The 14,417-nt window shown below is 33.2% G+C and overlaps 1 protein-coding gene across 1 annotated transcript; it reads left to right on the top strand.

The window, feature by feature from the left end:
• The first annotated feature begins 10,347 nt into the window (after positions 1–10,347).
• LOC142613505 (putative WRKY transcription factor 11) lies at positions 10,348–12,444 on the top strand. Its single transcript, XM_075785879.1, has 3 exons — positions 10,348–11,136; positions 11,849–11,974; positions 12,087–12,444. Exons 1-3 carry the CDS (start codon positions 10,430–10,432, stop codon positions 12,262–12,264), a joined length of 1,011 nt encoding a protein of 336 aa, XP_075641994.1. The 5' UTR covers positions 10,348–10,429; the 3' UTR covers positions 12,265–12,444.
• Positions 12,445–14,417: the final 1,973 nt, after the last annotated feature.

The following is a 14,417-nucleotide window of genomic DNA, read 5'->3' as shown; positions in this document are numbered from 1 at the left end:
TTTTTTCTTACCGTTTAAACTTTTGAGAGTGAGAGCGTGGTAATTTATCAAAGCTTGTCCTACTTTGTTTCCGGGGTTGTCTTGTCTCTTTCCAAACAATGCTTTTTATGCAGGTATGGTGCAACGGTGGTGGGGAGGGGGGGACCTAATTGAATGGGAGAGCTCGCAAAAGCTATCAATTTGCTTTAACGTCGAGGGATCTTTACAGGGTGTTTGGAAGAGTAGTTTGAGTTATGTTGTTTGGATATTTTTGATATACGTATAAGTAAAAAAGTATGTCAAAATGTATGTAATGTTGTTTAAAATGTATGAAAATGTGTTAAAACTATGCTGCGAAAATGCCCCTTAATTACATGAAAGTGAAACTAAAACTAAAATGGCATGAGCTACTACCCTGCTACTTTCATGTCTTCAAGGACTGTTTACTTCGCATGGAAGAGTTTAGATCGTTAACAGTGTACAAAATCTGAGTTTCTATTCTATGTCAGTTCAAAGTTTACAAAATTGGTAATAAAAATTTGGTGTGTGAATGTTACGTTTAGACCTTTATTAGAGAGGCTTACTATTAATTTTAATCAATTTTACTAGACCAAGTGATTGATTAAACCAATTTAATTTGCAAGCAACTTTAGGAGTTCTGCTTGTGCATACTTTGTTCGTCCAATTAATTCTCTTGCAGCCTATATTGGTTCGGTGAAAACATGAAGGATGCAAAGATGGAAAGTTGGGTAGAAAACATCAGTTTTGATTGTTTGGTTGACAGTGAAAAGTGGTAGGGTTCAGGTGTTTTCTACTTATACCCATGAGATTTTTACCTTTCCAAATCGGGGATAAAATTTGGGTGGGAATAGGGAGTGAAGGCGCTTCCATGTCAACGTTCTTTTCACTATCACCTCCACCCCTCACCGCGGCAACAATGAGCTATTATTTTGATCCTATTCCAACCCATTGTTAATAAATTCACACGAACTACATTTTCTATCATCTAGTTTTTATTTTCAACCAAAACAAGAAATTTATATTTATTTTCTACCCTTTCAAGCAAACACATATGACAAGAAAACTAAATTTTACTAAAATATTTTATATCCTTGAATTTTTCTATCCTTCTAACTTTTTTCATCATCCCACTTTTTCAACCAAACAAAGCCAATCTCATTTTTGAGAGGTTACCAAAGGAGATTTGCTTTCTTGAATTTTGTTGTCTGGTAACGATTTGTAATAAAGTTTGATATATTGTTAGTTGTCACATCAATTTGTAAAAGTTATACACTAAAACTTGTATTACTTTTAACATTTTCCTTTTTTTATGATAAGTGACACAATAATTTGTAAAACTTATATTATATATTAAACATTCAAAACTTATGTAATACCTTATATGTTGTTTATTAGGTTTCCAAATAAATTATTCCACATGATGAATTTATCTACTTCAGCACAAACAATGTCTTCGTCTTTATTATTTTTGAGTGGTTATCAAAGGGGATTTGCTTTCTTGAATTTTGTTGTTATGATAAATGCTTGGTAACGACTTGTAATAGAGTTTGATTTATTGTTAGTTGTCACATCAATTTGTAAAAGTTATACAGTAAAACTTGTATTGCTTTTAATATTTTCTTTTTATATGATAGATGACACAATAATTTGTAAAGCTTATGTTATATAGTAAAAATTCAAAACTTAGGTAATACCTTACATGTTGTTTATTAGGTTTCCAAATAAATTATTCCACATGACGAATTTATTTACTTCAGCACAAACAATGTCTTCATCTTTATTATTTATTCCACATGACGAATTTATCTACTTCAGCATAAACAATGTCTTCATATTTAATGATGATGGTGGGATAGATTTCACTGTAATTTTTTTTTTTGGTTAGATTGCCCAAAAAAAAAAAAAAAAAAGAGAGCCTATATATCAATTGTCACACCCCATCATTCATTTATTACCATTTTTTTTTATAAAACATGTTTCATTAATATAAATTTATTTGAAATTAAAATTAAAATTTTATTAATCAAGCTAATATTTAGTAAGGACTGAATAATATCATCCAAAGTGTTTAATAAAATAATATCACAATAAAAAAAGTCTAAATATTCATGAATTTAAATAGTTAGTAATACAAACTAAGTCTTTATCACTAATAAAGAGGAGCGGGGTGGGGGCAGCGCAGGAATGGAGCAGAGCTAAAAAGCCTAAATTCATCCCCGCCCCACCAGGGACAGACCCAGGTGGGGGCCTAGGCCCCCGCCCCCCCGGGTCCAATTTTTTTTTTTTAATTATATGTGTATATATAGTTATAATATATTTCATTTATCTAATTGGACCCCCTTTCAAAATCTTAGACGCTCTTTCTCCTCAAAAAACCCAACTAGCAACTATTCAACCCAAAAACTTAACAAAAACAATAAAAACATTCACAATAGTTGTAAGGACCAAAAATCATGTAAAAGACTTAGCAACCAATACAATGGTTTATGACTAAAGATCCTAAAACAATGAATTTGTAAAGAGGGTAGCAACAACAAAGCTTTTAGACGTCCCCCTTCCTGTGTCTCTCCTCTCTTATTTATACCCTTTGCCCTTACTATCTCAGCCTTACACCTTTCCATCTACTCCACCCCTTCTACTGACACTTGTCCATTCCCTTGTAGTCGGTAATGGAGAGAAGTTTTAGCTCTGTGCTTTGTACTGTTCAGGTCATTTCTACATTAATGCAACGAAGAAAGCTGGTACTCCCTATTCAATGCTGCCAGAATGGTTGGTGCAGAACATTCAATGCAACGTTCATAGTTATCCAGCCCCTACCCAGATATTTGCCATATACCCCATATACCATTAATCTTCCTTTTGTCCTTTGCCCAGCCATCCCACTTCATCCTCGGGAAAGTGACTTTTATTCTTCTTTACTCCTTATGCCTTTCAGTATGTCCTCGGGTTTTCAGATCTTTGAGTCCTCGGGTCTTCGGATCTTTGGGTCCTCACAATAGTGATTGTATTTTAGCAAAAAGAAACTATTTTACTATCAAAGAACCAAAAAATTATATGTTATTATAGAAGTTAAAGCTAATTTTTTTGCAAGTAAAGTAAACTGGTATAAATACTAGTTGATTGTAACAAGTTGTTAAAAATAAAATAAAATATTTTATTAAGATTATATCTCTTCCTTCAATTAAAAAACTCAAATTCTCTTGCTTCATTTATTATTTTAGTGAGTTGTTTATATTATTTTAAATGAAGTGATAAAAAAATAAAACATTTGATATTGGTGTATTGTAAAGTGACGTGATAAAACCTAAAATTTTTAGTATCACCTGTGACCTGTGAATGCTCTAATTTTTTTTATAAAAAAAATCATAGCCAACCTAGTATTAAAAAAAGAAAAAAATTATTTTGTTTTTGTTTGGCTTTTTTGGTAAATGATTGCATCTTAATGTATTTAGAAACAATGAATTTAAGTATTTATAATTTTTTAATACTATATGGATGTCTATTTAAAGTTTTTTTTTTGTCTTTATACTCCAGCCCCCGCTAGCCTAAAGTCCTGAGTCTGTCCTGCGCCTCACCCTAGAGTGTGAGAGAAAAATTTTGCCCCTTTCATGCCCCACTACCTTTGTGGGGCAGAGCACGGTGGGCCAATGGAAATTTGCCATCCCTAGATGGAGCAAGACCTAGGTTTTGCAGCTCATGATTTAGTTGGAGTCGAAGCTAAGAGATCCAATGGAGGAAGGAAAGTCAAAGCTTTATATTTTGGTAGAGGATCATCCCGATGTGGTTTAGGTGTTGCCCAATGAAGGGGGTTTTTTTTTTTTTTTTTTTCGTTTGAATCAAATAAAAAAAATATTTATTAGAAAATTTTATTCTACCATCGACATATCTTTTTCTATAAAAAAAAAAAAAATTAAGTTTTCCTCACTTGTGTTGACATAAAAATTTGGTCTTATAAAATGATTTAATTGAAAAACTTAAAATACAGGTAAATTTTTGTCCACTATAAAATTTATTAATACTTCTAGAATTACTCCCTCGTGTCAATGAGATGATCAAGAACTTGTTTTTTTTTTGGAGAATTAATTCAAGAACTTTATTAGTGTAACAGCTCCCTTTCTTGTGCTCACTTCTACTTATTTATTTATTTTGACATTGCAAATTTAATTGGTTTTTATATTGTTTATAAGATTCTGGCTAATCTTTGTTCTCTTTTTCTCTCGCTTTAATTGGCCCAGCTAATTTTCCTGACTATTTAAAGATGTTTGTGCCACCTGGCGGCAACGAAATAACCCTAGCACTTCGTGGTTCTCGAGCCTTAATAAAGTCGTAGTCAACTCTATCTTCGCATCTCAACCGTCAGATCAAAATCTGAGAAATCAAACGGTCAAATTTAATGGTACCGGCAACGTATAAAAAAAGGTTGGTCAACAGTTTCGTATTAAGAAAACAAATGACTCCACGTGAACCCCACTTCTTTGGTTTTTGTCAGCTTTCTCTGTTCTCGATATTTTGATACATATCGGGGGAAATTATCGTGGACTATTTTTTCACTATATCGCGATTAATTAGGTGCATGATTTTGAAATTTTAATTTTTTTTTTAACTTTGATTTTAAATTATGAATTTTTCCACTTTGTTAAGTAAAAGTCCCCCCAATAAACATTAAGATAATCAAAGTCTGTTCTAGAAATAGAGACTTGTTTTATATGGGAAATTCAAGTCAATACGGAGTAAAAAAATAGTAGTTGAAGTTTGATTTGCATATCAAAAAAATGAATTTATTTATTTATGATTGATTAGCCACGACTAGTAATTAACAAAGAGTTTGGTTTGTATGATTTGTATCATCTTTCTTTTTCTTTTTTCTTTTTTCTTTTTTTGGGTTAAAGCCTTGCTTTTTATACTCAGGAGGTTAAAAACGTAATTGTAATCTACTTATCTCCCAAATTTATTACATAATTGCCATATTTGGTGTCAAAAAAGTTTTAGGGAAGTTTTGAAAATCTATCCCTTGGCGGACTGAGTCATTTGACTTCCAATGTAAATCATTAATGCTAAATATGCTAAAACGTATGTCTTAGCCCCGTAAAGATATTTGAATGTTGAATAAGGAATAAGTCCTTCTCTCAGTATCTAACTTCCTTTTGTCCAAGGTTGTCCAAAAAAAAAAAAAAAAAATCCTTTTGTCCAAAAAAAAAGTAATTAGTATCTCACATTGCTCTGTTTGTTTCAACAAAAAAAAAAAAAAAAACCTGACCTGAAGTTAGGTTTTTGTTTTTTTTCCTATGTTTAGTAGTATAAAACAATAGGTCAACGAAGAATTATCCCTAACTTCCCTTATCTAGTTTGACATGAGATAAAGTTGTTTTCAACTAAAATTTCATGAAAACAATTTTATCTTAATCAAAACTAAAAAAAGAAAACAAATCTATCTCATGCAAAACGAAATAAGGGAAGTCAATAGATGGCTTTTCAACTCATTTTAAGGTTGACATCAAACATAATAAAATGGAATAGTTTTCTAAAAAAACGAATTTTGAAAAATGATTCATTTTTCCCGAAAATTTTAATATCGAAACATTTACTTAAAAGTTATCATGACTTTCTTTCTTTTGAGTGTGTGTTACTAAAAAACAAAAGAGTGGATTGTCAAGAGCCTTGTAATTTAATTGGTTTAGCACATTTTAGTATTTCAAACAAAAATATTTATAGTTCAAAATATAAGTTGGGCTATAAGGCCTATTTCATACCATATTTGGTGTCAAATAAAGTTAGGGGAAGTCATGCAAATATTTCATAATTAACATTAATGATATATATGAGAATGAGGTCCGTTGTATTAGAATCTCATTCCCTAGCCTTGTTGTATGTGTGTTTGTTTCTAACAAAATTTGGTGTGGAATTTATGGATTGGTAAGAGCCTTGTAATTCAATTACTTGACACTTACTAGTATTTCTAATGAAGAGATCCATGGTCCAAATACTCTCACCCACTTTTTTCAATTTTATTTTATAAAAAGAGTGAATTGTTACTTTATATGTCATATTACCTGTGGGGGTAGAATGGTCAAAAATACGCATTTGGGCATTGGGCCAAATTTGGTGGTGTGAGCTTGTCCGAGCAGAGCCTTTGAGGCCCACAAGCTAACTCTTGCCAGAAAGGTTGTTGGGGTTGTCCAAGGAGGGGCATCTCCTCGGTTAAGTCAAGTGAGGCTCCAAAGACACGTCATGGTGTTTGGAGAGGGAATCCTGAAAGGTCTGTTGGGTAAAGTTATGTTTCACAATTATGGAAAGGAGGGGCGTATGAGAAATATCAAGGGAAATGGCTGCTACCACCGCATTAAAGACTTTGCACCTACCTCTCTAGTCACATTAATGGATAAATGACAACTGAACAGTACCAATTAGCCTTACAGCTGTTATTTGAGGACTTCCAGAAGGCAGTGAAGAAATGAAAATATCTAAATCATTGATTTGTGTTACACGTGGAAGGTAAAGGGAAGAGGGAGAATGATATAAAAGGAAAAAGAGAAGGAAAGAGGAGGGGACTTTTACTTTTTAAGTTATTGTTCAAAGTAAGAAAGGCAATACAAGCTATCATTGGCTTATGTTCGAGGAAAATATTTGTTATTCTTATCCATTGATTATGTGCGTATAGTGGCAATCTAGCCCTCCATCTGTTGTCCAATATCCAAAAGACATAGGTTTCAAGCCTACGCTCTACAAATTTTTATTGTATAAGGTTTTTTGGGCCTGAGCCTATCACTCGTTTGGGTTCGGGTACAAATTGTGCACTTACATTACCTTTTTATTTTATTTTATACAAGATAGAATTTCTACTATAGCCTAATCTAAGTGTATATGTGTGTAAAACTCCTTCTTGGAGACTTAAACCCCGGCCTTTGTCCCCCACACCCCACAAGAATTTATATTTGTGGAGTGACCACCGCACCAAGGGTGCACGGTGGTCATATTACCCTAAATTACACATAAAAAATACAAAATAAAGTATGTATCCACTGTCCACTCTTTAATTGTTAACGCATTCAATACAAGCAAATAGAGAAAATAAAGAAGGAAAATATATTATATGGGAAATGCTAACGAATGCTCTTACTACATTGGTTAATAATCCATTTAAAGAAAGTTTTTATGGAGAAAAAAAAAAAACAATTAAGGTTTTGACAAATTTTCTCATTTCCCATAAAAATTGTGTCAAAACTTTCTTAAAATTGATTGTTAACTAATGCTCTAATAGCACTTGTTAACATAACCCATATTATATTATTATATTATATGTGCGAGTTATTCTTACATTTAATATCCTCTCTTAATCTTACTAATTTTTCAACTAGTATATTAATGAGGGGATTATAAGATATAGTGTGAAAAACAAAAGAATTAATAGCAAAAAAATCGTGAAGAGATTGAACGAAAAAAAGAAAAAGAAAAACAGATTGGATTGAGTCTTGAAAACTATAATTTTCTTTAAAGAATTTTAAATTCTTTTAATTGGTAAAAGTTGAAATCGGTGTAACAGTTCTTGTAATGACACAATTCAAAATTCCAAACTATGACTGGAGGTAGATGGGCTTGAAAGGCCTTTCTTTACAATAAATTTGTAGAGGATGGGTTTGTAATCTAGATTTCAAGGATGGTTTACACAATAAGGGAAAGAACGGGCTTTGGGCCCAATGGGACAAATTAAAGAGTTGTGTGCAAGAGTAAGACTGAGAATTACTCCTCAGACGAAATCCGAGGATAATTTATAATAGTATTTCCTTAAGTTTGGATATAAATATTGATTATCATATACTATTGGCTCTTTTTCTTCCTGAAAAAGCCTCCCCTTTTCTCGTATGTCTTCCCCTCTATTTATACTCGTCTCCTTCTCTTCATCATCTTCCACTTTATGGTTGCTATCCTGATTCCGGATACTTGTCCCATCCATTCTTCCCTGAAGCCCGTTGGGATTAGGGACCAAGTTCCAAACTCCATGCTCAGGTCTCATCCTTCCATCTATACAGTCAGCGTATCAATTACAAAGCTTTTAATGTATGGGCGGTGGTAGCAGCTTTACTTTAGATATTCCACCGCTCTTTCTATTGTCCTCCACGTGTACTGTGTATTCCCATAGTCGTAGGACTCTTTATAACATAACCCGGGGACACTAAACTTCTCGTCCTATGTCCTCGGCTTAGCAATCCGAGGACAAATCTACTCCTCGGACGTATTTGGACATTTAGATACTCCAAGGTCATTTTGATATCTTCGGATTTGGGTTTCTAGCCCAAAAGACTTCGTTGGGCCATCCTTCATAAATTACCGGGCCCAATACCCCTACAGTTCTAATTGTCAACCCAATACTAAATATCTTTTACCTTTTCACCTCCCTCATTGTGGATGAGTTAGGTTCACTTACTATATAAAACACTTAACCCAATAACTATTAATAATTATAAATTTATACACGATTTTGATTCAATTAATGTAATGTTTTTTTTGAGAAACAATTAATGTATTGTTTAATTCTAAACATATTACACTACTCAATATATTTTTGTTGAATTCGAATTTTGACAAATTTGTAGTCAAATCACATTCTCTTTTTATACATTTTATGTTTAAATTTCCATAAATATGTCAAAAACAAATGTTTAGATTTCAAATTTTTTTATTTTAGAATTATGCTTAAAATATTAATATGGTCAAATAGTAAATAATATATGATTAAAGTATTCACATTAAGGATTTCAAAAAATATAGCATTTAGTAACTCAAAACCTTCTTTGTCAATCTTAACAACTCACTTTACAATTCATTCCATGTTAAAGTTTCATTTATAAAAATATAAACAATTCATCAAAATAATAAAAAACAATTATCACAACCAACCACCACAAAATCATTAAGATGTTGCAGGTGCTAAATACTTTTAGATATGACACATTTGATGGAGCATAATTTTTATGGTTTAAGATGCTAAAAATAGTTTTTAAGTGGGTTTGCCTCCTTATTGTAAATGCTCTTATTACAAAATTTGACTTGCATGATAAAAATGTAAAAAAAAAAAAAAATATATATATATATATATATCAATTTGTTTAAAAATAATTAAGTGAAAAATTTGTTAGATGATGTAACGTCATTTAAAGTTTCTAATCCATACCTTTACTATGTATATTATTTTAGAAATCAGTTTTTTTCTCAACGCCTCTCTTTCTCTCCACGCAACATCATGACTCATAAAAGTTTGATACATAAAATTCAATGATAAAAAGTCAATTTGAACAAATTTTGAATTTGTCAAAGCTTGTTTTTATTCAATGGACTTGCCGTGTGCCCGTGAGTGAAGGTTCGCATCAAAGGACAACTAATAATTTTCCATATAAAGAAATAGTTACATTATCAACCGAAGGGGGTAAAAACAAAAAATCCACAATAAAAGTCAAATCCAAATGTGATCAAATTTTCATTATAATAAATAAAAAAGAGCAATGTTGTTAACAAATGTCCAAAGATAATGGTTAATAATCAATTTAAAGAAAGTTTTAATGGGAAAAGAAAAAAAGTAATTAATATTTTGACAGTTTTTTTTATTTAAAATTTTTCATAAAAAATGTGTCAAAACTTTCTTAAAATGAATTATTAACCATTACCGTAAAGACACTTGTTTTTTTTTAAGGAGTTTTAACCTATGACGTTCATTCCTAATAATAGCTTTTTATCATCAGACTAAGACATCAATCAGTTTTTTAGTGTAAGTGAAAATTGAACCTTAGACTTCTTATGTAATTATCAAAGACTTTACTAATTAAGTTAATTGGAATCCATCCAGAGGAGTACTTCGTTAACAAAACTCAATTAAAAAAAAAAAAAAAGAAGTTAAAAAGCTTAGATATATACAGAACCATATTACCCAGTCCACCACTTAAACCGACCCACACGGCACAACAAAGGAGCTAGCAGTAGTAATTTTTAAGCTTCAAATAATCACTCCCTTCTAGACTGGTCAACCTCTTCAAATTTTGATATTTTCTCTCCACGAGCATTTGAAGAGAAAATGAGAAATATAATACTCTATTAAAATTTTATTCCACCATCACCAACACGCACTCAACACAACTCTTCAACTCAACAGACTAACCTTATGATTTATTTATTTAATTAATAATATGCACTAATCACTTCCTTCCTTAGAAATCTTCAAACTCATCTCAGCCGTTAGATCCAAAAATCGCACTTTGACTTGTCAGATCTTTTTCTAGCTGGATCTACCCGGTCACCCGGTCATCCGGTCACCTCATACCCTTATATTAACCATCGTCTTCCTTCATTCCTATACTCTTTCAGTTCTTCAATCTTCCTTCACCAAAAAAAAACACAAAAAACAAAAACAAAACCTTGCTTTTATTTGCTGAGCCTAGGAATGGCGGTGGATCTCCTGGGCTTTCCGAAGATGGATGATCAGACGGCTATACAAGAAGCCACGTCACAAGGTTTGAGGAGCATGGAGCATCTGATTCGCTTCATGTCTAATCGGCCAAACCACATGGACTGTTCTGACCTCACAGACCACACTGTGGCTAAGTTTAAGAAAGTCATTTCTCTTCTGAACCGGACCGGTCACGCCCGGTTCAGGCGCGGACCGGTTCGTCCCTCTGCTTCTCCTTCTTCTTCTGATGACTCCATCTTTGTCCCTCACTCACAAACTCTTAACCTAGCTCCTACTCCTCCGGCGCCGGTCGTTGTTCCGACTACCGTTTCCCAGATCTCCATCACTGCTCCGCCGAGCTACGTGTCTCATCCACAGAGCTTGACTCTTGACTTCACAAAGCCTAATGCTTTTGCTTCGAACGCTAAGGCTTCGGAGCTCGATTACGCCAAGGAGAGCTTCAGCGTGTCGTCGAGCTCGTCCTTCATGTCGTCGGCGATCACCGGAGACGGAAGCGTCTCTAACGGGAAGCTGGGAACTTCGATCTTTGTTTCTCCGGCGCCTGCCGTCTCCGGCGGAAAGCCACCGCTCTCGTCTGCTCCGTACAAGAAGAGGTGCCACGAACACGAGCACGAGCACTCCGGCAATATCTCCGGCAAGTTCTCTGGCTCCGGCTCCAAGTGCCATTGCTCTAAAAGAAGGTACGCAGTGTTTATTAACCATCTGCAAATTTTAGCACAACCTCTCTCTCTCTCTGGTTAAACATTTTAGTTCGCCGAGCGAGAACTGAGTTGAGTTAACTCAGTAACACACTAACACCTATATATATATATATATATATATATATATATATATATATATATATATAAACTTTAATTCGAAAACTGTGTTTCCTTAGCTTTGTGAATGAATCAAATTTTTGAACATAGAAAAAAATCGAAGGTTTTTCATTATTAACATATTAAAAAAAATAGAAAATTTATTTATTATAGAAGATTGGATGGAATCGGACGAGTTGACTCACTGAATTGACGTGAAGAAATTTCCGATGTGGGAGTCAACGAGTTGGGTTGGAAACAGTTAATCTATTATTGGGCGCAGCACGCGCGACACTGACATGGTAGGGTTGTCTTGTCTTTTAACTGGGGCATTTTAGGAAAAAGGAAACAAAAGTAAAAGACTAGGTCCAAAAATTCAAACCTCGTAAACAAAACAGATTTGTCTTTATCTCTCTAGTAGTCCACTACTCCTTGCCCTTGGATTCTAATTTTGACCACTGACTTCGTTTAAAGCAATACATTACGCACCCCTAGCTCACGTTAGCAACCGCGGCGCACAATAAAATTTTAATTTTTTTTGGATTAAATTCGTTAATCGTTATTAAGTAGTGACTGATTGTTGTTTTGATTACAGGAAAAATCGGGTTAAGAGAACAATTAGAGTACCGGCAATTAGTTCAAAAATTGCTGATATTCCACCAGATGAGTATTCATGGAGGAAGTATGGTCAGAAACCAATCAAGGGATCACCATACCCACGGTAACTATTATAGTCCTTCATCACTGACCGTTCAATTTATTGTTGTATATAATTATGAAGTCAATTTTTTTTATTTTTTGATTAACGTTGTTGACCTTGTTTGTTTTTTCAGGGGTTATTACAAATGCAGCACAGTAAGGGGTTGTCCAGCGAGGAAACACGTGGAGAGAGCACCTGATGATCCAAAGATGCTGATTGTAACGTACGAGGCGGAGCATCGTCACTCGGGTCCGCTCGCGATGCAGGAGAACGTGAACACTGGGGTGGGTTTGGTATTCGAGTCAACGTGAGTGAGAGATATTGAAATATCTTAAAATTTATATAAAAAAAGAAAAAGAAAAAAGAGAGAGAATTGGGAAAGTTGGTAAACGACGTAGACTTTTGTAATATCGAGGTAGTGGAGGGGTTTGGATGTAAATTTGATTTTTAATTTTTAACATATATAAATAGTGGTTGAATTGGAATCTCAATCTGCCAAAGCAGGTGTTTAATTTATTAGACTTTTATATCGTTTGGTGTTGATATTATTTATTTTTAAGATTTTAATTTTTTTAATTATTTAATTTCATGTTTATCTTGATCTGCCACTATGGATTCTTTATTGACAAAAAAGGAAGGTGCGTGTGAGTTAAGAGTCAAAGAAGTGAGAAATCAGATGCTTTGTAGGTGGGAAGAGCATAATAATCATAACTCGAAAATGGAAGATGAGGTGGTCCTTTCATTTCTTGTTGAATAGAATATTTGAGATATTTATTTTTTAAATTAGTGATGATTTTATTTTTTGGGTGGAAATTAATGATGATATTATTGAAGAGGAAACGTAGTTTGACCAAAAACCTTGGGGGAAAAAAAACAATTAAAGGAGAGAGAGATAAATGGGAAAGGGGATATGAACCACTTGATAATAATAAATTGTATAGATAGAAAGGATTGGATGAAAAAAAATCAGCGGTGGTTGTATTATATAAAATATAAAATTATAAATGGTCCACTTAATTAATGTTTCAAGCTAAAAATCAACCATATGTGTTTTTTATTTGGATGACTTTCGGTAGTTTATTAATTGGGCTTAATTCATAAGGTGAAAGTCAATATCTCCATTCATGTTGCAAACGTGCAATGCATATCTACCGACCTTAGATTTATCTCATAAATGATAAACACACTCTAGAATTTAGACGCGTGTCTTAAAAAAAAAAAAAGGGTTAAAATCCACTACGATTCTTTTAGACACTTGGGTGGATATCTTATATGATGTATTTAAAATTCTTGGTAATTCTTGTTGGATCGGATTTGGCGTTAGCCCATTAGACCTTATTTACTTAGGGGAAGAACTTTGATGTGTTGAGATCGAGCAGGTTATTTGATTGGGTTTTCTAGGATGTGTTGGGCTTCTATATCTATCTGTGGGTCATGAATAGTTTGTAGGCAAAGATGGACCTAGCAGAACTTGTTTATAGCCCAAATAGAGGCATTGAAGTCCACAAAGAGACAATGACTCGATTATTGGGTATATAGTGTGTAAAGTCCAACATGGAATAATAATGGCAATTGGCAAAAGTAAATAGTTAATATAACATCGTTAAATTCAAACTCATATGCTTAATCTTTTGGGTTAGGTGTTATTCTTATATATTATGTTAATTACTTAATAGGAGGCTCCCCACAATATTCTCAACAGTTGTATTATTTTTTTTTACCAATAAAAATCTCTCAAAATTGCACTAATCAACATAATAAAAAAAAAAAGAATATAAGAATAATTAAGAACACAAAAAAGAAGAAGTCCCACAAGACTCAAACAATAATTGCACTTTTCTTCCTCATTTTCACTAACTAAACAAATGCGACTTCAAAACACACGCACACAAATTCAAGACATACACCCTTCATTTTAAAATTTTCTCAAGTTCCAAAGATTGTGACTTGTGAAAAGGGTCCATGGTGGTGTCAAAGGGGGCACACATAGTCGCGGCTATGGAAATTGTAGGAGACTTTGAGATTATGTAGTTGTTGGGTTCAGCACTCGTAGCCTGATATCCAGCAAGGGGACTCTGCCTCTTTGGGATTAAGATGTCTATGTAAATTAGCTAAATGAATTTCAATGTCATATTAATAGCTAGCTAGCTACCTTATATTAGTACTAGCCACATAAGCAAAAAAAATGGATGAGATAAATCATTCCCGAAAATAGAGACGGAAATTGAACCATTTAAAATTAGAGTGAGACAACTAGAACTTACCCCAAATTTCATAAACCAAAAGTTTTTAAATCTAGATTATTTTAAAACCGAACTAATTCTGTCATTTATAAGATGAGGTTAGAGGATTGTGTAAATTATTATTTTTATATGTCGAAAAATTTGAGAAAATTCTAGCCATCTATTTGAGAAAGAATGATTAAGATTTGAAAATTTTCCATTTAGTGAAGTTCCACCAAAAA

Source organism: Castanea sativa, chromosome 10 (genome assembly GCF_040712315.1).
Source record: "Castanea sativa cultivar Marrone di Chiusa Pesio chromosome 10, ASM4071231v1".
Classification (NCBI taxonomy): Eukaryota; Viridiplantae; Streptophyta; class Magnoliopsida; order Fagales; family Fagaceae; genus Castanea; species Castanea sativa.
Note: the sequence above shows the minus strand (reverse complement) of the source record. Positions and strands in the feature narration are given on the sequence as shown.

Excerpts from the sequence above, each read along its gene's own strand:
- LOC142613505 (XM_075785879.1), top strand. The coding sequence starts at position 10,430 with ATGGCGGTGGATCTCCTGGGCTTTCCGAAGATGGATGATCAGACGGCT. Across the intron at positions 11,137-11,848 it reads TGCCATTGCTCTAAAAGAAG|GAAAAATCGGGTTAAGAGAA; the intron begins GTACGCAGTGTT and ends TTTTGATTACAG. Across the intron at positions 11,975-12,086 it reads AAGGGATCACCATACCCACG|GGGTTATTACAAATGCAGCA; the intron begins GTAACTATTATA and ends TTGTTTTTTCAG.